The sequence below is a fragment of the Pleurodeles waltl genome, chromosome 1_1, assembly GCF_031143425.1.
Source record: "Pleurodeles waltl isolate 20211129_DDA chromosome 1_1, aPleWal1.hap1.20221129, whole genome shotgun sequence".
NCBI lineage: Eukaryota > Metazoa > Chordata > Amphibia > Caudata > Salamandridae > Pleurodeles > Pleurodeles waltl.
The window spans coordinates 860,630,442-860,654,962 of NC_090436.1; the positions used below are offsets into that span (position 1 = coordinate 860,630,442).

The 24,521-nt window shown below is 45.6% G+C and overlaps 1 protein-coding gene across 7 annotated transcripts in view; it reads left to right on the forward strand.

The window, feature by feature from the left end:
- AGTPBP1 (ATP/GTP binding carboxypeptidase 1) overlaps positions 1 to 24,521 on the forward strand; it is an 863,873-nt gene that overhangs the window by 498,281 nt on the left and 341,071 nt on the right. For all 7 annotated transcript variants that reach the window (XM_069229549.1, XM_069229567.1, XM_069229576.1 and 4 more), the window contains one exon: positions 7,821 to 7,918. In XM_069229549.1, the coding sequence (XP_069085650.1) occupies positions 7,821 to 7,918 (98 nt within the window). The remainder of the gene's footprint in view (positions 1 to 7,820; positions 7,919 to 24,521) is intronic.

The following is a 24,521-nucleotide window of genomic DNA, read 5'->3' on the forward strand; positions in this document are numbered from 1 at the left end:
TCATCCTTTGCATTAGTCCTCCCAGTACCCCAACTCTGCAGCAATAGCCTCCAAGCTGCTTTATCAGGCAATTAAGGGCACAGAACAATCCTGTGGGAGGCAGAATCTAGTATTTTCTCCCAGGGTAGCTGTTTCACATCTGACAAAAGGGTCCTCCAGATCATGCAGCATGGTTATGCCCTTCTGTTTCTTTCTGCCCCACCACACCCTCCTCCCATACCAGGAGGGCTCTCTGGGGAGAACCCGTCCATCCCAGTGCAGAAGATGCAAGTCTTACTGTCCACAGGAGCCATAGAGAGAGTTCCAGACTTGAGTATGGACGGATTGTTAGTCTTGCTATTTTCTCCTGCTGAAAAAGGATGAATGGCTTTGGCCTATCTTAGATCTTTGCTCTCTGAAAGCTTTCCTACTGAAGTATTAATTCGAAATGCTCATGCTGGCCCAGATTCTGTCCTCTTTGGATCCAGTGACTGGATCGTGACATTGGACCTGCAGATCTCGTATTTTCATATACCTGACTTGTAGCCCCACAGACGTTACTTGTGGTTCAAGGTAGGTCAGGAGCATTTTCTGTTTGCTGTGCTTCCCTTCGGTCTGACCAGTGGTTCTTGGTTGTTTATAAAAGTGATGGCAGTGGTCAGTGCCCATCTTCATAAGTCAGGAATACCAGTTTTCCACTAACTTGAAGACTGGCTGATGGAGGTGGGCTCACCACAGTCATTTGTATGCCATCTTCAAACTATGGCAAATCTGACATCAGTGGGGTTCATGATCAACAAGCCGAAGTGGCACCAGACTCCTTCACTAAGGCTTCCTTTCATTGGAACTATCCTGGATATGGTGCAGCTCAGGGCCTTTCCACCGTTGCAACAAATCCAGGACATCCAGGTTATGATCCCATTGTATCTGCCTCAGTCCTGGATCTCGATGAGAGTAACTTTGAGGCCTCTTGACCTTTTAGCCTCCTGATTTCTCCTAGTCAACTAAGCCATGGGGCATATTGGGCCTCTGCAATAGATTCTCAAGTCCCAGTGGGCCCAGTACCAAAGATGTCTGTCAGATGCCATTCCGATTTCAGAGAATAATGTACACTATTTGAATTAGTGACTGGTCACCTGCAACTGGACCAATGGCAGACCCTGTCCCATTCCCCAACAGAGCTGCCAGTGATGACTGATGTATCACTGCTGGATTGGGGTGGCCACCTGGGAGAGGTGGAGGTCAGAGGATTCAGGTCTTCAGCAGAAACCCAGCTCCATATCAATCTCTTGGAGTTGCTGGCCATTCATTTGGAGTTAAAAGCATTCCTTCCACCATTATGTGGTACTGCTGTAAACAGGGAGGAGTGAGATCCAGGATCCTGTAACAGGAACCCCCACGCCTGTGGAATTTGCTGGACTGTCAGGGCATTTCCCTGGTCCTGAACCATCTGGCAGGTTCTTTGAATGACAGAGCGGATGAGCTCATCTGCTGGCATCTGGCAGATCATGAATGGGGGTCTACATCCTGAGGTGGCACAGGGCATCTTCTGACAGTGGAGAGTCCTGGCTAGATTTTTTCTCCACAGTCTAGAATGTGCCAATGGTTTTGCTCATTGGACTTGTCGTATAGAGACTTTTTTGGCGATGCATTGATTTCTGTATGCCTTCCCTTCCCTACTTCTCTTGCCCCAAGTTCTAAAAAGGATCAGGAACAACCGGGCCCAAGTCATCCTAATGCCTCCTGACTGAGTCAGGGAAGTCTAGTACCCAGAGCTTCTGCCCTCCGATCAGGCTACCATTTAAGGAAGATATTCAGTTGCAGCTGAAGCTGTGCAATCTACACTCCAGTGCGTGGAGATTGAGCGGCAGAAGTTGACTGTTTTTCTGCCACCTGAAGTTGTGGATGACATCTTTGCTGACTGGTGTCTGTCCATGAAGTCCATTTATGCTGGGTCAAATCTGTGGCAAAGTGTGGAGTGCTCAAGGCATACCTTTTACAAACCGAACTGTTGAATGTTTTGTGGTTTGTTCTGTTTTTGATCCAGCAAGGACTTACAGTGGGCACTATTAAAGATCATTTGTCAGCTGTTTTGCATTTACCAGAGCAATTCTCCTTGTTAAAATGACCTATTGTGATGTGATTTATTAAATGTTTGGCACACATGTTCCCTCCCATACTGTCTGTGATGCCAGGGTAGGACCTTAACTTGGTCTTGATGTTTCTCATGTGTACACAGTGGACAGCTGCTCGTTGCATCTTCTTACTCTAAAGTCTGTGTTTAAATTGTCATCAATTCAGCTCCTCATGTGCATGAAGTCCAGGCATTGCCAGTGCAGCCTTCCTACACTACCTTTTTTCAAGCCAACTGGTGCTGAGGACTCTGGCGACCTACTTGTCAAAAAACATGAGTTCTTTCCATGTTAGGCAATGTATCACTCTGTGTTTTTTCACCGCCTCTCCCTCTCATAAGAGTAAGAGAGACTCCAGTGATTTGACCCAAAAGAGTTTTGAGCTTTTGCATTGATTGTACATAGGACTGTTGTTGGACAGTCATCTTTTTGTGGAGTTCTCTGGAGCAAGGAAGGGTAAGGCTGTGCAGAGGGTGGATAGTCTTTTGCATTAAGATCTGGTATGCCCTAAAAAGCATAGCAGATCATAGCAGCATAGAATAGCAGATCAGAACAAGCAAGGTCATGCATTCTCTGTGCCTTGTCTTGGCACAGAGAATACATGACCTTGACATGTGCTAGGTAGCGATGTAGGCATCAGTGGACAAGTTCACAAAGCACTACTGCCTTGACAGCCAGGTCTGACAGGAGGGACACTTTCCCTGTTTGGTCTGGCATGACTTTTATCTTCGTCCACTTATAAGTTGCTCTACCTCCGGGAGGTACTACTTTGGTATCTATTTTAAATGTGAGACATCTGTTGTTAGACGTATCCATCAGATGAAATAGTTACTTTCCGTTGATAAAGCTCTTTCTGATGGATACTCTAACCACAAATTCCAAAGTGCCCTCCGGCCACCATGTTCTCTGATGTGTCTTCTTTTTACCATCTAAAAATGTCCGAAGTTAGAGATCTGCATACTGCTGTGGTCAATTATTCATGCTTTCCGTCTTGGGGTGCAGAAAGAGTCACTCAAGAAACTGACTTTGATGCAATGGGGAGTGGCTTATATGCGGCTTTGTTCCGTCACTTCCAGGATGATACAACGTCAACACAAAGCAGCACTGCACTACCTAGTGGCGCACAGGATCACTGCTAAGAAATATTCCAGATCTAGTCTGATTTATGGGGAATATTATAAAGGTGAGAAATATGCAGTTATATAGTGCATCCACCAGAAAGAATGTTTCCAAAGGTAAGTAACTTGTTCATCTGTTTGAAGTTTCACTGTTTTCTAAGGCCTGTCGGATTTAATCTGTTCTGCATTCAGTTGCATCCTGTATCTTTCTTGTTCCAAATGCCCTTCTACATGAGTCTTTTGCAACAGTGTCTAGCAGACCAGTGGTGTCAGCCCTCATGTTGTTGGTTAGCTAAGTTAGTTCTCTCACAGACTTCAAAAGACTATCTTGCTTGGTGGTGCTGATCCTTCAGTCTTCTGTAAGGGGGCACCCCTCCCACCACACACTCAATCTCAGACCATTGTGAAAAATACTACTGGGTTGGGGAACCCATATTGATGGCTGTGTGGTCAGAAAAAGAAAAGACTTGGTAAATTAACATTCTAGAGATGGGGGTAGTTCATCTTAGCTCTTAGTTCATTCCTACCATACTTCATAATATAATTCCCTGCTTGTTGAAACACGCTCTGTCTCTGGAAGACCAAACAGTTTGGAGATATCTGATTGCAAGAAACCTGCACATCACAGTAATCAACCTGCATGGGATCCTGAATAAGGAAGCAGATTTTCCAAGCAGAGTAATTCCAGAAAATCATGATCGAGTGCTAAATGGTGAAGTTCTGCAAGAAATCATTTGCAAACAGGGTTTTCCAGATATCGACGTAATCGCAAACAAGAAGAAATACCCAAATTACGCATCAAGGCATTACCTACCATGCACACTGGGGCGCGCTCATTTAATCAGCTGGTCAAAGATACATGTCTGTGCATTTTCTCTGATCCCATTAATTCCATCAGTGCTTATCAAGCTGGTATAAGACAAGATGAGACTGATCCTCATCACTCTAGAGTGGCCACAGCTGTGGGGTACACTGACCTTCTACATCTGTCAGAATATGGCCCACAAGATACTAAAGGACAGTCTGTTTATGTTTGGGGGGCAAATCCTGCATCCCAGTCTTCCATTGTTGAGCTTGGCTTCTGAACTATTACAATATGGGCACTTAAATCTTTCAAAAGAGTTGCATGAACAATTTGAGAGGAGCCAGACATCTTTGTACAAGAAAGTCCTATTCCTTTAAATGGAAGTGATTTTGAATCTTTTGCCATCAGCAGAACCTCGATCCCAAGAGATGTCAAAGTAAGTGGTAGTTTCATACCTTCTTGATTAAGCAGCGTCTGGGCTGCAGTTTTCTTTAATACAGCCATTACCATTTACAGAAAAAAAAACCTTCACAAACCTCTTTTTTTCAAAATCCTTATTGCAGATTTTTTTTGTTGGAACTAAATTTGGTTTTGTTTACATTAATGTGTCCCACGTTTGATCCTATTCAGAAGGTGACACTAAAACATATTTCCTAGACGACAGACAATGGCCATGATTTCCGCCCTCAGAGTTGGTGAGATCCAAGCCCCATGTAAGTAACCATATACTGCTTTTCATAAAGACAAAGCAAAGGGCCTTATTTTGAGTTTGGTGGACATGTTACTTCATCACAAGTGCATAGGCTATAATGCACTTGTAATAAGGGGGTGGGATAACTGTCACATTTGTGATGGAGTGAACAGTGTAGCAAACTCAAAATCAAGACCAAAGTATTGATGAGGACTCCTTCCTAAAGTGGTGTCTGATTTTTCTGTCAATCATACAATTTACCTGTTGACATTCTTCCAAAAGCTGTCTTCTCCAGCTGAAAGGGCGTTGCATCCTCCTAATGTTAAAAGGGTATTTACATTCTGTGTGGACAAAATTTAAGACATTAGTTGAACCGACCATCTGTTTGTTAACTAGCGTTCAATAGGGGCTTGCTTAGCTGTTTTGAAGCAGCCATTTCAAAATGGACTGTTGCCTGTATCTTAGTATGTTATAGTATTGCCAATAAATCCTTGTCTTGTGGCCCCAGAGCCTACCAATTATAGGTAGAGCAGTTACTTTGGTATTATTGAGCAACATTTCCATTGCATAGATATTTATCACCTGGAAGTCCATGCATTCTTTCACAAGATATTATTGTCTTAACACAGATTACAGAGCAAATTCCCAAGTGAGACAAGCATCTCTGTGAAATCTTTTTGGTTAGTGCTGTAGTGTTTTTTTTTATTTTTTTTTATTTTTTTTACCTTTGGCCTTTTTTCTCCACCCTCGTAAGGGATGGCCTTGCTTTTCTATTCAGTGCTTAGAACTAATGATGAAGGTCCCCTGTAGGAAAATGAATAGTTACTTGCTTGTGATCCCAGTTCTCCTCCAGGGGAATCTTCATTTTAGTCATAAAGAATCCTTCTTTGTCCCCGAAGAAAATTAATTCTCAGTTCTACCATGTTGCTTCATCCCCTTAAAACAAGAAGAGGCTCAACTACAACGTATAGCACATGGTGGGATACTGGTGGTATGCTGTTCCCTAAAGAAGCACCTGCAGTTTTCCCAACCTTTCAACTTTCAGCCAGTTATTAGGCTACATTATTGCGATTTTTACTCACCCTTCCTTTAAAAAGGTTTGTGGAAGAGCTTTTTTGTCACAGTTATTTTTATTGAATGTTTCTGCCTTAAACACTTTTTTTTTTAATAGGTGAAAAGTGGCCAATGTATCCTTCAATAGGCTGATTTAAAATACTTTCTTTAAAAAAAAAAAAAAACTTTTTTACTATTAAAGCCAATATACATTTTTATATAAATATTTATATATTTCCAAAAAATGCTTCGGGGTGCCACACATGGGTGGAACTTTTGATTATAATGAAGATACTCCTGGAACAGAACTAGGATTACAAGTAACTATTTTTTTGATGGAATTGTGCTGCTCATTACATCATTATTGCAGGAAAATTGAATCGCACTTCTCGACAGGGCTTCAGTTGTAACATGCAACTGAGAAAATGGCACCCCAGAAAGAGGGTGCCTTTATGAGAGAGTGACCGAAGGCCACAGCTTGCGATTAGCTGGGCAGCAAAGTGACCTCTGTATGGTGATCCCATTGTAGGAGGGATATGGATAAGGTCCCTTTCTGCAATGATGCGTAGAAGGGTGGATGACTTTCAAACACTTCATGTCCCGACCACTGTTGTTTGTTTGAATTGATCTACCTTAACTTTTTAACTTTACCTGTAGTTGTATTAAATGTATGTTGCCACATGTTATGTTCTAAGCATTCTGTCACCACACATAATAAACCACAATAGCTACACCCTATAATTTAACTTACATTCTGTGTACATATCTCAACTGATACTCAGTTTCAGACAGCCAGTGGGAACCAACCTTTGTGCTCACCACTGTTTTCTCCCTTTTCCTAGAATATGATACTTTTGTCCAGAGTATCATGTTTTTTCTGTTCATTTAGTACAAATGCACTCTTTACGTAAATAAAAATAATTTATTTTTTATGTATCATTATTTGCCCAATTTCTAGTTTTTCACTCGTATAATTATCAGGTGATATTAGTAATATTTCATTTAACTTAGGAGATAGAAAGTATGAGCCATTCCATTTTGAGTCAGACCCTTGACATACCCAAAACATAGCCCATCCCAGCAGAGTGTGCCTTAACCAAATGAGCTATTTTCCTAACTGTTCTATAGCTTCATGTTAATGAGTATAATTAATAGAAGTGGATAGAGGTACCAGCAAGTGGCCACACTGCATAATTTAGGCATGCAGATACGGTACCAAACCTGTAAGATCCCACATGCTTGGCCTTACACTCAGTAAAGGAATCTCCTTGTCTTTTTTGTTTAAACAAGGCTATATTCTTTTTTATTGGACATTCCTGTGCGGTGTGCAGTTAAAAAAAAGATTGCCCACATTTGGGTGCAACAATAGTGACTACAGCTGTACAGCACATGGCATGTGTGTACAAAACATTGTTTGTCACAATTTCTGTATTTTCTCCTTGAAGCTGGAGCCTTCTAATTTTTTAAGATCCTAGATTAAGAATGCTTTATCAGTCTTCCACGTTTCCCATGATTTGATGACATTGTTTAATGTGGGGCGCTGACACATTTGTCAAAAGTATGGATTCTTCACATAACAAGCTTGACATTGACTTTAATTGCTTCTTCTTCAAAAGAGTAAAAATAAATGTTAACTTGTATTTGGCTATGACAGAAGAGCCTTACTTTTAGATTGTAAATACAAAATGTTACAGTGAATGTGTAATTTGTACTAAACCAGAGTTTTAGGGACGATTTCTTTATAATAATCAGCTCATTCCTAGTCTGTGGCACAAATCTCAACATGTAAAACCTGATGAAATCTATGCAGGATAAAAATGTATTCTTTACATTGATTGGTTCTTTCTTAGTCTAGAGCAGAAGTAAATGCATAAGTTATATTCACCATTATATTTTAAGTCAATTGAAATGTGAACTGCCATTAGTTGAATGTCACAGTTCTATGTATACATTGTGTATATGTTCGGTGGTGGGCGGAGCATTTGGGTATGTTTTGGAAACCGAGGGGTGGCCTACCTAAGAGGCATCTTCATTTATCACAGTGGATGATGTAGTGGATGAGAGTGATGACAATGATGACATCGACCCAGAAACCGAGACTGAGGCAGAGAATGAAGAAGAAAAGGACCAAAATTTTAAGGTCAGTTTCTGCCTTAGTGGAATGCACTACTGTATATTGTATGAAATTAAATTCAAAGTTTTTTTTAGCAACATCCAACTAAAGAATAAAACTAAGCAGCCAGTGGAGGAAACAACAGCCAGTCCTTTTCTTCCTTCCTCTAACTGAACATTTTGCTTGATTGGTAAATAAAATAAAGCTTCACTTCACATTTTATTTGAGGCATTCAGGGTTCTGAAACACAGTTTTAATTTGTGCCTTAGCTGATTCCACATGCATGCTCCACAGTCTAATTTGGTGCAAATCTTTTGCCCTGTTTAGTTTCTGAGGATTCAAAGAGGTGTCACTTGTTTTTTGTTTCCTAATCTGTGGTAGAAAAGACAACTAGGTTTTTGGTGTGAGCGATGTTAATTTTCAGTGTACTTTTTTCACAAGGTCAATAAAACATTGATATTTTTTCTGCGCGGACAGTGGTTTAATGCAATAGTGTACTGTTAACTATTAATCTCTTTAGCGTGTAACGTGTACGGTACATTAAGGTGGGCACCATTGATTTTGTCTGAATTGAGATTACAGTATGTCTTTAAATGTCAAATCAGCAATTGCTTTCTTGCACAAATTTCTCCATACAAGATCTGATGCAATCTGTGCGGGAAAAAGCTGCAGTACTCAAGAGTTTTGCAGCTCACTACAAATGGAAAATTGTTGTTTTGCCACGTTTTCCCCTAATTCAACCTGAAGAATGCTTATCAGTGTGGTAATAAGCACATTCCGGAAAAAGCAGCAAACGCAACAGTATTGGTAGTTCTCGCAAATATTTTACTACACCATTTTGCTAGTTCAGACTTAAGGAGGCTCTAATACTGTGCTGCCAAGTCCTAAATAAAGTGGAAAGAAACATACAGACTGATGTCTATTATATATATTAAATAAAACACGTCTGAATTATTAAATTAATTCAGCTCACAATTACCTGTGTTAAATCATTGGTTTGCTGGACATCAACACCACCAGGGCTGGATGCCTTGTGCCCCTGGATCACTCTTCTTAGTTTCATCTGCCTAAACCCATGTCATCTTTAGTTTACCATAGTGGTTCTTAAGGTTCCTAACTTTTTGACTTTTCTGGACCCCCATGTAATCATTACTGGAATCTAGTGACTAGACATTATTGGGATTTGGGGACCCAAATGATTAACTATTTCAATCTAATAGAGACTTCTAGCTGCAGATTCCTTACCTTTGAATTCCCAGGTGTCAGCTTCAAATCCGGATTTTTGTTGCTGAGCAATACCCTGCACGTGCCATCGGGTGGCGTTGTTCGGATCAGTGTGTGTTGTTCGGCTCAGCGTGGCTTCGTCAGCTTTGTTGGAGCCGTCTGTGACGTCACAGTCACCTATAAAGGCACCACCCCGGCGTGCGGACGTCAGTTCTTTTCCTTCCGCTCCTGTTAAGCGGAGGTCCAGGATCGAACTACCCTTTGCCTTTTTTGGCAAGTCATTTTTTCAACCGTTTTATCAAAGATTTTCTGGTGTCTGTGCGAGGATGTAATCTAAGAAGACTGGATTTAAGCCATGTGGCGCCTGCCATCGCGCCATGTCAGTGATGGACATCCCCCAGGTATGTCTTTGGTGCCTCAACCGAGACCACGACGCAAAGTTGTGATCTGACTGCCAGCACATGGTCCCGAAGGCTTTGAGAGAGCGGTCTCTAAAGCTCCCGGCAGCCCGGCAATCGACGGTTGGTGCAACTCCTAGAAGCGCGGTCCCGCTCGAGGCGGAGGTCGTGGGACCGCTCTTGGAGCCCCAAGTCCTCTTCTTCGCACTCAAGGAAAAGCACAAGAAGAAGAAGTAGTCCAAGCGGACTTCGACTTTGCCATGCCCGTCTTCCAACAAGGCGTCACTGGAACATCGACGTTTCGGACACGGTTTCGCGGAGCGGGTGCTAGGGCCAGCCTCACGTCTGCCCCCTTTTCCGGTAGCCAAAGCGACTCCCGCTCAAATTAAAGACTTCTATGAAGCCACGCGCCTCGCTTTTGAGCGGACTTCCCCTGTGAGTGGGTCTTCGGACCCCGCAGGGTCTGCAGGAGCCCCATTGGTTTCGACTCTGGTGGCTTCAGCCTCAGCGACCTTGGGGATTCCGGGGCCTGATATTGTATCTGGACCGGCGCCGGTTCCACATAGTCGACCTCCTCCAGCTCTGGGTCTGACGTTGACGCTCCCCCCACCGCTGGTGCCCACCGGTGGTAGGAGCCCCATCCTCATTCCAGATGATCTGTAGCCAAAATGACAACGCTGATTCTTAACTCGACGACACTGACACGGCCCAGATCAGTGTCTGAGGCGTATTTTGTGCAAGCCAGCCACAGGTGAGGAATGGGAGGGGTCTGAGGACCCTTTAGAGTATGGATTAGAGGAGCAGGACTGGCATGAGGATCTAGGGGAAGCCAGTGGACTAGACGCTTCTCCAGATTCTAGTATGTAGGGCGATTTCATCGCCACGTCTGGCTTCGTACCACTGGCTTTTTGGGGGATGGCCAGGCAAATCTGATGGGCATGCCCTTCGATGGCTCACGCCTTTTTGGTGAAAAGGCAGACTCTGCGCTTGAGCGGTTCAAGCACTCTCGAGCTACGGCCAGATCCTTGGGCCTCTCGGCACCCGCTCGCCAGCAGTCTGCCTTTCACCCATTTCGAGGCTTCGGAAGGGGCGGGGTTCCACGCCACCCACAAGTCAGCCACCGTCCTCCATCTTCACAGCATCCAGTGCGAGGACAAGGTTGTAGTACCTTCAGAGCCAGAGGTTCTAGCCAGAGGTCGGCCACCCCTCATCCCCCCACTTGCACAGCACCCAAGCCCTCCTAGTATGGTTCTGCAAGACCATGCTTGTCCAGTTGGAGGGAGGATTTAATTTAATCTCCCTCACTAGCGGTCCATAACATCGGACAAATGGGTCTTGCAGATCATACAGAAGGGCTATTCCCTCCCCTTCCAGTCTTTCCCTCCCTCTATCCCTCCATTGAAAAAACGGCCGATGGAGATGGAGGATATTTAATCTTGCGCCATGAGGAAGTTAAGGCTCTCTTGGCCAGAGGAGCAATAGAAAGGGTCTCGATGTCAGAAGCAGGCAGTGGTTGTTGTTCGCGCTGCTTTCGGATTCCAAAAAAGAACAAGGGTCTTCGGCCTGTCTTAGATTTAAGGGACGTCAATCTCTTCCTCAAAAAGGATATATTCAAGATACTCACTCATACTCAGGTCTTGTCTGCCCTATACCAAGGAGTCTGGATGGTAGCGTTGGACTTCCAGGATGTGTATTTTCACATCCCCATCCTGCCCGCCCACAGGCATTACTTGTAGTTCAAAGTGGGCCACGAGCACTTTCAGTTTACTCCCCTTCGGTCTCACCAGGCCCCCTCAGGTGTTCACCAAGGTGATGGCGGTAGTAGCAGCTCATCTGCGCAGGTTAGGTATTTCGGTCTTCCCCTACCTCGATGACTGGCTGTTGAAGGCTCCTATGCCCCAGGCTCTCATCACCCACCTTCAGACTACGGTGGACCTCCTGCATTCACTGGGGTTCACTATATACATGCCGAAGTCACACCTCTCAGAAGCTCCCTTTCATCAGGGCTGTTCTGGATACAGTGCAGTTTCAGGTTTATCCTCCCGAGCAGGGAGTCCAGGATATTCAGTTTATGATACCGATGTTTTGGCCTCTATCCTGGATTTCGATGAGACAGAATCTGAAGCTGTTGGGACTCATGGCTTCCTGCATCCTGTTAGTCAAACATGCCAGATGACGTATAAGGGCTCTGCAGTGAGAACTGAAGTTTCAATGGGCACAGCATCAGGGCAATCTTACCGACATGGTTCAGATCTCGGTTGGAACTGCAAAAGACCTGCAGTGTTGGTTAGTGAACTGCGATTGGGTCAGAGGCAGACTCCTCTCCCTTCCACAGCCAGATCTCGCAGTAGTGACAGATGCATCACTCCTGTGATGGAGCGGAGGCCAGAGACCTCTGGTCTCCGGCGGAATACGGCAACATATCAACTTGCTGGATCTCTGGGCAATCCGACTGGCATTGAAAGCATTTCTTCCTGTTGTGAAAGAGAAGTTAGTGCAGGTGTTCAGGGACAACACTACTGCAGTGTGGTACTGCAACAAGCAGGGCAGTGTGGGGTTATGGACCCTTTGTCAAGAGGCTCTGCGTCTCTGGACATGGCTGGAACAGCAGGGCATAACTCTGGTGGTTCAACACCCGGCAGGTTCTCTGAACGCCAGGGCGGACTAACAGCTGTTGATGCGTATTGGATCACGAATTGTATCTCCATCTGGGGGTGGCACAAGGACTCTTTAAGCAGTGAGGAGAGCCTGCCTTGGTTAGATCTTTCTGATGGATACAACTACCTGTGGATTCCTCACCTAATGAATACTCCCATTGCGCCAGCATTCAACGGAAATCTTCTTCCTAGCCTCTGCACGTCGACGAGGACGTCACAATTGCCCACGCGACGCCGTCTGACGTCATACAGACAATAAGAGGTCCTCGCCGACGTGCCGACGTCAGTTCCCTTTTTTCCGTGCCATTCGAAACGGTTATCTTCGAGGGAGCTACTGTTGCTGTATCGACAGTTACAGTTTGTTTTTGGGCGATTTTTTCTTTGCAAGATTACAATGTCGCAAAGGAAGTCAGGATTCAAGCCCTGCCGTGAGTGTGGTGGCAAAATGTCGGTAACGGACCCACATTCTGACTGCTTGTGGTGTCTTAGTTCCGACCATGATGTTGACAGGTGCGATTCCTGTCAACATATGAATCCTAAGGCCTTGAAAGAGCGTGAGGCCAAGCTTTTTCTTGCAAAGTCGAAAAAGAAGGAGAGGAAACATCATCGAAAGTCGTCGTCCCGAAGTCTCATCGGCGTCATCGGGACTCCCGGCGTCATCGAGATTCACGCCGCCGGTCGAGTAGGGAGAGGTCTCGGTCGAGGTCTCCATCAGCTCGACGTCGGAAGACTTGGGAAGTCAGTCCCACTGTCACTCCCCAGCCGACGACCCCTTACCATCACCGGCTTCACCGACTTCACCAATGTCATCGGACCATCCTCCTTCAGTGTTCGAGGTTCCGCAGCCTCAGATGTTTTCTCCGTCCTTGCAGACATCGAGGCCGGCGTCGGTGTCTCCTTCTAACCAGGCACCCCAGTACCCGGCTTTCCCGGCCCCTGGAGCTGACAGTACCGCATTCCTGAATGCGATGTTTTCCATCTTCCAACAGATGGCTCCAGGTGGTGGATCGGCTGGTCCTTCAGGCCCTTTGGCCTTCAAAATGGGTGCTCCGGCTCCACTTCGACCGGCACCCTTTATGCCCTTTCTCCCACTGGGGAACGTGGGCTCGGCGCCGGTATCGGCTCCGGTGGCCTTGGCTCCTGAGGCTTCGGCTCCTACGGCTTCGATTTTTCAGCCAGTGACGCCATCTAGACCTCCTCCGACTCCGGCACATTCTTCTCACCTTCCAGTTCCTCGTTCGGCGCCGAAGATACCTATGGCGCCTGTAGACCCGGCGTCTGACGGATCCGACGATCGGCGTCATTCCTCGATGTCTGCTGACACCATGTCGACGCCGAGGATAGAGAAGAGGCTACACTCGAGGAGGCTTGCTCTCCGCCTCCTTGAAGAACAGGAATACCAGAGGCAAGCCTTGGAGGAAGGGGAGATCGAGAATTCTCGTGAGGGTCTCAATGGACTAGACACTGCTAGTGGCCTGGATACCTCCCCCGAATGGGACTTGTCATCACCTGGGGAGTACATAGAGGAGGTGGCCACTTTTCATTCTGTTATCAGGAAGGCAGCTGGCTTTCTAGACCTCCCTTTGCCAGTGACTGAAGCCAAGCAGAATTTATTGACAGAAGTGTTGCACCCTGCCTCTACATCAGCAGAGCCGCTTTTGCCATTCAATGAAGTGTTGCTGGACCCCATAATGGAAGTCTGGAAAAAGCCGGTGTCTTCTTCAGCTGTCAATAGATCGGTGGCTAGGAGGTATCGGGTAGCACCGGCTGACCCAGGTTTTCTTACCAGGCATCCAACACCAGAAAGCTTGGTGGTTCAGGCTTCCTGCTCGGGAAGGTCTGCTCCTGGGTCTTTTCCAGCTGTTCCCTCGGATAGAGACTCCAAGAAGATGGACATGTCATCCAAAAAGGTGTTCTCGTCATGTAGCATGGCATGAAGTCCACCAATGCTACATGCATTTTGGGAAGATACATTTATGCCCTGATGGACGAGATTAGATCAACGCACACAGAGGTTCCTCAGGAATTGTTAAGCCTGGTATCTGACGCTCATGCAGCTGCAACTCAGGTTATCCAATCTGGGTTGGATACAACTGACTCGGCTGCTAGGGCAATGGGCACTGCTGTGGTTACGAGGAGGCAGGCCTGGCTTCGTAACTCAGGATTTTCCTCTGATGTGCAGTCGACCCTACTGGACCTTCCTTTTGATGGTGACAAGCTCTTTGGTGCCAAGGCGGATTCGGCCTTAGAAAGATTCAAAGAGAGCAGGGCCACGGCCAAGTCGCTGGGCTTGCAAGCCACTTCTTCTACTTCCTCTAGATTTTTTAGGAGGTTTCGAGGATTTGGTCGTGGTTCCTCCTCCTCTTCCTTTCGAGGGAAATTTCAGCAACCCACCTCTGCTCTCTCCTATAGATCTTTCAGAGGGAGGGGTAGGGTCCGTACCAGGGGAGCCACTCAGCAGCACTCTGCCTCTTCCTCTTCCTCTGGAGGGGTGCAGCAGGGGAATCAGCCTTAGGCTTCCACCAATTCCCACTCACTCCACTCCTGTAGGGGGGAGGTTACTGAATTTTCTCCACAAGTGAGAGGTCATAACATCAGACTCCTGGATTACCAGCATTGTGAGAAACTAGCTATACCCTTCCCTTTCGGGAGTTTCCGCCCCCCATCCCGCCCCGCCCATCTTATTGTTCAGAAGAACACCTCCTTTTGTTAGAACAGGAGGTTCAAGTCCTCCTTTCAAAGGGCGCGGTGGAGTTGGTCCCAGAGCAGGAAAGGGGTCAAGGTTGTTACTCGAGGTACTTCCTGATTCCCAAGAAGGATGGTCGGTTGAGACCAATCTTGGACCTAAGGGTCTTGGATTGGTTCCTCAAACAGGAAAAGTTCAAGATGCTGACCCTAGCTCAGGTGCTTTTGGCGCTGAACAATGGAGATTGGATGGTGTCTGTCGACTTGCAGGATGCTTACTTTCATGTCCCGATACTCAAGTCGCACAGGAAGTATCTCCGGTTTGTGGTGGGGTCGCAGCACTATCAGTTTGCGGTCCTCCCGTTTGGTCTTACTTCAGCACCTCGAGTCTTCACGAAGGTGATGTCGGTGGTTGCAGCGGAGCTGAGAAGGAAGGGGATAGCAGTATTTCCTTATCTGGACGACTGGTTGATCAAAGCCAAGTCTCTGGAGCTCGTGTTGCATCACCTGCAGTCGACAACCCAGTTGTTGTTCGATCTGGGTTTTTCGGTAAACGTGCCCAAATCTCACCTAGAGCCCTCTCAGCGCCTCCTGTTCATAGGGGCAGTACTGGATACAACATTGAATTGAGCCTTTCCTCCGCCTCAGCGGATTCAGGACATTCAGGTGTTGGTTCCAATGTTTCAAAGTGGAGCAGTCATTCCAGTCCTCAAGGTCCTACGTCTGCTCGGTCTGTTTGCTTCCTGCATATTGTTGGTCACGCATGCTCGCTGGCACATGAGGGCTCTTCAGTGGTGTCTCCGAAGGCAGTGGTCTCAACACAAAGGAGATCTCGAAGGCTTGGTGAGGATCTCCAGAGATGCTGCCGCGGATTTGAAGTGGTGGATTGCGGACGGCAATCTTTCCCGAGGAAGGCCGTTCTCGCAAGCTCCACCAGTGGCCACAGTAATAACGGATGCTTCCACTCTAGGGTGGGGAGCTCATCTGGGTGACCTGGAAATCAAAGGTCTTTGGTCTCCAGTAGAACAGATGTTTCATATCAATCTGTTGGAGTTGCGGGCTGTACGTCTGGCTCTCAAGGCCTTCCTCCCATCCCTTCGTGGTCAGTCGGTTCAGGTCCTGACGGACAATACTACCGCAATGTGGTATATAAACAAACAGGGAGGGGTAGGGTCGTACCTTCTCTGCAGAGAAGCTCTTCGACTATGGTCCTGGGCAAAGGACCATCAGATTTGCTTGATAGCAAATCATCTGGCCGGAGTCTTGAACGTACGTGCGGACAGTCTCAGTCGACATTTCTCGGCCGATCACGAGTGGCGTCTCCATCCAGATCAAGTCCGTCTAATCTTCCAGATGTGGGGGTTTCCTCGGATAGATCTGTTTGCCACCCGGGAGAACTCGCACTGCCAGTTATTCTGCAGCCTCCAGTATCCGGGACAAGGAGCATTGGGGGACGCATTTCAGATGACCTGGTGCGACCAGTTGCTTTACGCGTTTTCCCCCCATACCTTTGATTCCTCGAGTTTTGAGGAAAATACGCCAAGACCGGGCCCAAGTTATCTTAATAGCTCCGGATTGGCCAAGGAGGGTATGGTACACGGACCTTCTCCAACTCTCTCTGTGCCCTCCGCTCCGTCTCCCTCTCAGGGCAGACCTCCTCTCGCAGTCGCAGGGGCAGGTTTTACACCCCCACCTCCAGAGCCTGCACCTTCATGCCTGGAGATTGAACGGGGCAACCTGAGTTCTTTCTCTCTCCCGCCTGATGTAGTGGATGTTATCGTAGCGGCCAGGCAACACTCCACTAAATCTATCTACGCTAATAGGTGGTCTAAATTTGTGGTTTGGTGTGGAGAGAGGCAGATTGATCCCTTACGTGCTCATTTGTCGGATGTTTTATCTTTTGCATTGTCTCTAGCACAGAGGGGTTGTGCAGTGGCTACGGTTAAGGGATACTTGTCTGCTCTTTCAGCCTTTATTTGTCTTCCAGACCAGCCTTCTTTGTTTAAATCCCCTATAGTACTTAGGTTCTTGAAGGGTCTTATGAATAAATTCCCTCCTACTTCTTTCGTTATGCCTCAGTGGGATTTGAACTTGGTTCTAACTTTCCTAATGGGGTCTCCTTTTGAGCCTATGCACTCTTGCCCCTTGAGATTATTGGTCCTAAAGACGGTCTTTCTGGTTGCAATTACTTCTGCAAGGAGAGTGAGTGAGTTGCAGGCTCTATCTGTAAAACCCCCTTATACATCTTTTTATGGGGATAAGGTGGTGTTGAGGACCAAGGCTGCTTTCCTTCCGAAGGTTGTTTCACCCTTTCATATGTCCCAGACGATTACTCTTTCCACGTTTTATCCTCTGCCTCATCCTTCAAAGGAAGAAGAGAGACTTCATCGCTTAGATCCAAGGAGGGCGCTAAGCTTTTCTATAGACAGGACAAAGGATTTCAGGCTGGAGGATCAGCTCTTCATCGGGTACGTGGGACAGAGGAGAGGAAAGGCAGTCCACAAGAGAACACTCTCCAGGTGGGTTGTTCTTTGCATTAAAATGTGTTACTCTTTAGCAAAGAAAGAACCCCCTGATGGTATAAGAGCTCATTCCACCAAAGCTAAATCGGCCTCTTCGGCCTTGGCTAGGGGTGTTCCTGTGGTTGACATCTGCAAGGCTGCAACTTGGTCGTCCCTTCACACTTTTGCGAAGCATTACTGTTTGAACTCTGAGGTCAGAAGGGACGGACATTTTGCACAGTTGGTGCTGCAGGATTTCTTGGTTTGACCATTCAGGCACCCTCCCCCGAGTGCGGTACTGCTTTGGGACTCTATTCATTAGGTGAGGAATCCACAGCTAGTTGTATCCATCAGAAGAACGAGTTACTTACCTTCGGTAATGACTTTTCTGGTGGATACATTAGCTACCTGTGGAATCCTCACGGTCCCACCCGCCTCCCCGTTGCCTGTCTGGTCTAGCCAAGTAATTCTTGGGTGTGCTCCTCTTGGTTTTGAGGACTTGTATATATTCTGTATATATATTCATATTGATATATATTGTTCGTATATTTGTTTAAAAAAAAAAAAGAAGGATTGAGTTATTAGAATGATGTAATTATTTGGAATATCATTAAATTTTGCAATTTGTTCTTTCATCTCAATGGCCTATTATTCTCAGGCATGTAAAAAATGTTGATACTGATGTCGGCACGTCGGCGAGGACCTCTTATTGTCTGTATGACGTCAGACGGCGTCGCGTGGGCAATTGTGACGTCCTCGTCGACGTGCAGAAGCTAGGAAGAAGATTTCCGTCGAATGCTGGCGCAATGGGAGTATTCATTAGGTGAGGAATCCACAGGTAGCTAATGTATCCACCAGAAAAGTCGTTACCGAAGGTAAGTAACTTGTTCGTTTGGCTCCGCACAGAACACGCAATGTCAGCAGTATTGCATGCTGGAGTTTCAAAGGTGGCAATCGCTCTGCGATTGTTTTCGTCGCGAGTGGAATTCAAGCCTCCTGTACGCTTTTCCCCCCATACCACTTCTGCCCAGAGTTCTCAAGAAGATCAAGAACGACCAGGCCCAAGTCATTTTAGTGGCTCCGTATTGGGCAGGAAGAGTCTGGTACCCGCGATTCTCAAAATGAGCATCAATCCTCCGATTAGGCTGCCCCTTCGGGAGGAACTTCTGCAGCACAGCAGGGGAGGATTTTCCACCTGAACCTGTCAGGCGGCAGTTTATGGCTTTTGACCTGCCTTCCGAAGTCTGTAAAGTTATTTTGGCAGCCAGACGTCCCTCCACTAAAACGATATACGCCTGCCGTTGGAAACGCTTTGTAAATTATTGTACAGAAAGGTCTATTGATCCTCTTTCTGCATCTCTTTCTGATATCCTTCTTTTCATATTTTCTCTTGCCCAGCAGGGTTCTGCCTTGGGGACTCTCAAGGGCTATCTTTCTGCCTTATCAGCAGTTCTTCGGCTGCCTGATCAGCCTTCTATGTTTAAATCCCCCATTGTACATAGATTCCTCAAGGGGCTTGTAGGTATGTTTCCCCCTACACCCTTTGTTATGCCCCAGTGGGACTTAAATCTGTTTTTCACATTTCTGATGTGCGCTCCCTTTGAGCTTTGCACAACTCTCCCCTTGGGCGGCTCACCATCAAGCCAGCCTTCTTAGTGGCAATAACATCTACCAGGAGGGTGAGTGAGATGCAAGCTCTGTCCTCAAAGCCTCTGTATCTCACTATCTATCCAGGCAAGGTGGTACTCAAGAGTCGTGCCTCTTTCCTACCCAAGGTGGTGACCCCATTTCATCTGGGTCAGAACATCACCCTGCCCACCTTCTTTGCTCCGCCGCATCCCTCTAAGGAAGAGGAGCGACTCCACTGACTGGACCCAAAAAGATGGTTGTTGTTCTACCTTCACTGTATAAAAGAGTTCCGGGTGGATGAACAACTCTTTGTGGGGTACATTGGAGCAAAGAAGGGTCGGGCAGTACAGAAGCAAACCATTTCACGCTAGGTCGTTCTCTGCATCAAGATCTGCTACGCATTGGCCATGAAGCAGCCTCCTGAGAGTTTCCCGCTAGGTCGGCTAATCACAATCAGGCCTTAATTTTTAGCCTCCAATTTCACATTTATATTTACAGAAAACATTAAACATTTTCAGTTTTAAATTTTAATTCTTTATATACACTGAATCTGTTATCATTATTTGATTTTCTTAACTGTCGTGGACCCCCTAGGTAGGTGTTGTGGACCCCCAGGGGTCCCCAGATTACAGATTAAGAAATTATGATTTAGGGAGTGGATCTCAGGAGCCATATAAACTACTGTGGGTGTACTTGAAAGGTTACTAGTTGTTGTATGGCTTCAAAGACCAATGTTCTTTACCTGACATCCTGTGTTTTCTTATTCATCTTAAAATGTATTTTTCTATCTAGCTTCATAAATGTTAGTGGGGCCTTTTTCTGCCTATACAAAGAGACCACTTTCTCAGCAGACAGCAACTGTTGTGTGATGAATATTCTTTTATAGGAGTGCAAGGACTATATACACCTTTTGCACTGCCTTCAAAGAAAATCAGTGCCAAGTCTGAAAATGGAATTTTCCCAGCACATATTTGTTTTTGATACCTCTTCTATATGATGTGAACTCCAGGAAAATGCACCAGTCAGAGATCATGTGTGTTCCGCCTATTGGTGGCTTCAGTTTTTAGGAGGCTTTAGCTACTTGTATATCTGTAACTGCATTTCAGTTATAATACAGAAAAATAGTTTGAAGGGGTTACAGAAAATGGTTCAATATCTTTGGCTTTCCAGCTTATTTGGAGGTTTTGGAATTTCTGGGAAAGAAGAGGTGTAAAATAATAGTTAAGTAAGAGGTTAAATACTACTTTCTGTTTACAATCCCTGACCATTCGGATCTATTCTTCTTGTACTCCCTGTTTTGACCAGGAGACCTTACCAGTCCATAGAAAACCTTTGCTGTTTTAGCTCTACACATGCGTATGTATCTGAAACCCTCAATCTCTATCCACATTTTCTCATCAGCTGTATTCTGGCTTGGGAAAACAACAGACTTGTATCAATTAACCACCAGTCAATAAACTGCACAGAAACTGCCAAAAAATATCAAAATGTTTTATTACCTGCAGACCAGAGGTCCTAGTAAAGGAGGTTATTATCTGTGTGTAAATATACCTAATCCTCCTTTACATGGGCTATTTATCTTAGTGTTGGTACAAAGCCATCCCACAACACTCTCAATAATAAGCATAAACAGCAGTGACCACAGGCTCCTCTGTCTGGTACCTTACTCTATTGAGAAAGCTGTAGAAAATATGCTTAATATGCATAGGCAACTGACCAAGGGTAAAATAAGCAGATATCACATAAGAACAAAAGATACAGGACCAAATCTGTTGAGGACAGTTAATAGATACTCTCAGTCTATGAAATGGAACCCCTTGTTAAAATCTATCAGGAGGACTTGCTGAGGGCCTGCATTGTGAAGCTGTTTGATGTAACGACATTTGGATTTTCTGGACATGAGGCCACTTTGCTATACATTGACCAGAAATTTAAAACAATGCTTTAGATGATAGGTTAGAACCTTGACCAATATTTTGGACTCAGGAGGAGCTCAGAACAACCAACTTCTCTGTTTCAGGAGAACAGGACTTGTATTGGAATGGCAGATGAAAAAGCATCTAAAGCCTCGCTAGAAGGGACTTGATGTGACCATAGAGACCAGCAAAGGAACAAGCAAATGCATTTGTGATAACTTGTCATTCAGAGAATGACTTGCCTCTATTTGGTTCTTCCCACACTGAGTCAATGTAGCTGCTTCTCGGTTTTGTCCCTGTATCTCAAGAATTTGCTCTGGGATGCCATCCAGAGTCCCATAACCTCATCAGTGAGCTGCTGCTTCAGTGAGATTGGTGTGAGTTCTAGATTTTGAAGTGCTTTTGGGATCCATGAAACCCACTACCTAGATTCAAGCTACAGTAATAGCGCTTCCAATAATTTGATTGCTTCCTTCCTATTTTACCTGAGCCTCGAGATCTATCCCATTGTCCAGCACCTGAAACCTTGTTTTAACTCTCCCCCCTACAAAACAGCAGGCGAGACAACCAACCCTATGTTCAACTGCAAGAACGAGCCAACCTCTTCTTGGAGGTAGCTGGTGAAGGCATTGTTGGACAGCCACCAAGCATTAGGTCAGCAAACATTTGTGTTGCATGCCCGAGTGTGGAAAAATTGTCTGAAATTCCTTGTGGATGATTAGGAACTTCTAATGTTAGGTAGAGCACTTCAAGAGGTACTGAAAAATAGTCAAGTCAGGAGAAAAATGAGTAGCAATGTTTAGACTGATAATGAATGTGCTGTACATCAAACAGATCAAAGGAGACAGCAAAGTTGTGGTTGAGATCAGACTTGTCTGACATGAGTTTGATACTGTGCCAACTGGTGGCTGAGTCCATTACTCTGTTAAAATCACCCCAATAATCTGTTACCCAAGGGAGGTCTAGAACAAAATTGGACCTAGCACTGTTGACACAGAAAGTACATTTTCATTTATCGTTTTGAGGTGTGTAACCTATGGAACAATTCTGACTCATTGTCTAACGTAAAGACCCCTAAAAGGAGTTTGTCATTACTCTTGTGATGGCTGATTACACTCCTCCTCCATCATGCGTTCTATTAGATTTAGACTTGCATTCTGCAGGGTGGCCTGGGTCATATTCATAGTTTTAATTGTCTTCTGTGTTATAATGGAGAACTGTAGTTTTGAGAATTTTTCTAAATCCTCTACTTAACTTTGTCAACAACATCAAAACGGTTTCTTAGTCCACCTTTGGTCATTCTGTGAATGGAAAACATATATTTTGAGTTTGCCTGCAAGGCAAGACTGTTTCCCAAGCCCTTGTAGCATGATTATTTGCTGACTAAGAATATTGCATAAAATTGCAATGCAGTCGTTGCTGTCCAAACATTTCTTTGAATTTTTTTAATCATATGCAGATGCCTAAGGCGGCTTCGCTTTCACCAGATGTTTACTCTGATGGTCCTCCCCAGACCACTTTTTTTTAATCTGCCCCATTCCAGAAATGGGTCATTGAGAATGGTATATTATAGATAAAATGGTGACAATTTCCCAGATATGAATAAAGTGGAGGCCCAATTTCTTCATCCTATTAAACTATAAAGCATAAGCCTAGCAGAAGCCATGCATGTCTGCTTGTTATGACCTGAACCAGTTTCAACACATGCTTATTTTGTTTGACTTAATTGCAGCCTATGAACTCATATTTCAACATACGGACCACAATTATGGAGCAGTCCTACTGTCATGCAGTTGACACATTCAGAACTAGTTGTTTTTAAGTATTGCATAAGTTAGTGCATGCTTTGTCTGTTGCAAGACATATTAACTTACAGTGGGTTTAAACCCCACCCATTGCATACCATTGGTCGGCTTTACTGTCAGTCTCATTTTCTTGCCTACTATTCATCAACTTCTATGGGCATTCCTTCCTCTTCTTGTGTTCGTCCCTCCCCTGGAGCATCAACCCATTGTATTCCACTGCTCCAGTTTCTACTTTTTTCATTAAGGTTAAGCACTGTACAAGAGTATATGCGTTTGCCAGCTGTCTCACTTATGTACTTCATGTTTCTCTTTCTCGCCTGTGTGTTTCTCCCCTTGCTCTCTCTCACTCAGTTGCCCTGCTTCCTCTCCACCCACCCACCCACCTTCCATTGCTATTCGTTGCCCTACCCCTTCTGTTATCTGTGTGCTTCCCCATACCCGCCTGCCCTCACTTTGTTGTCCATATACTCCCTGCTTTGCTTCCCCGTCAGCCCACTTTCTGTCCATATGCTTCCTCATCACCAGTCACCCACCCACCCACCCTCTGTTGTCCAATTGATTTCCCATCACCTCCCAATGCCCTCTGTGGTCCATTTGCTTCCCTATCCCTGCCTGCCCATCCTCTATTGTCTGTTGGCTCCCCCATCTCGACCCACCCACCCTCTCTTGTCAGTTGCCTTCCTCATCAGCACCCGCCCACCCTTTGTTGTCTGTTTGCATCCCCACCCACACATTCTGTTTGCTTCCCGATGCCCACCCTCTGTTGCCTGTTTGCTTCTCTGTAACTACTGGCTTGTTCTTTGTTTTTTTTTTTTAGAATATATTTTTATTAACATTTTGCTATTACAACGTTACATATTTATTCATTTCACATGCACTTTTATATCTGCTTCTTATTTTGTACTTTTTCGCTTATTGCTCGATCTTTATTAACAGTCGTTTTATTTCTCTTTATTCAACCAGTTACTCTTTTACTTATTCAATCACTTTTCTTTGTTACAGCTCTTTGTTCTGCATAAGCAATAGTCAAGCAACAGGTTTAAACCCCTTCTTCCTTGTAACTTGGAATAATGATATAGAGGGTTAGGTGCCACCCAATTGGGCGTGGGAGGAAGGAGGAAGAGGCGGGAATAAAAAAGAACAGGCCACACAGGGCCAACCATCCGGCTATGTGCAAATGATTTTTATAGTTGTTGAACTGAAGGTGCTATGTCAGATCCATTTTTTATTTTAATTTTAAGCAGGGGGTGATATCGACCCAGGGCGCAGGGACGCGCCGTGTAGACGGAGGGGCACGCACACTGCCTATCATGTTCGATGGCGAGGTGGGGATCCACGGCCCAGCTGCCTTCAGGCCTCTACACTTAATGAAAGCCACGTGGAGGTCGGGTTTGTTCTGGGCGCCTATCTATGTGCTACAATCGCCTGGCTCCGACCTCGGCGTGGGTTGGGAGTCGCTGGTTTCTCTTGCTGGGTTCACCAATCTCCTAGTTATACTCTCCCAATTCGTCACTAAGTTCTCCCACCCCGGAGCTATGGGAACCCGGCGGATACTCCTGGCTTCTTCTGCTTTTAGGACCTGTAATTCAGCTCTAGCCCACGTTAATGTATCCTTCTCCCAGACAGTCAGTAAAGGACAACCCGCAGCTTTCCAGCCCCTCGAGATTAGTCTCTTATATAGTGCCAGGGTGAGGTCCAAAAAGCGCCCCTTCACTTTTCCACGGAGTGCCGTTGGTCCAAGGCCCAGCAAGCACATCTCGGGGCTGGGTCTTAACTCAACCTCAAGCAATTCAGTTAAGGTAGTCAACATTTCCT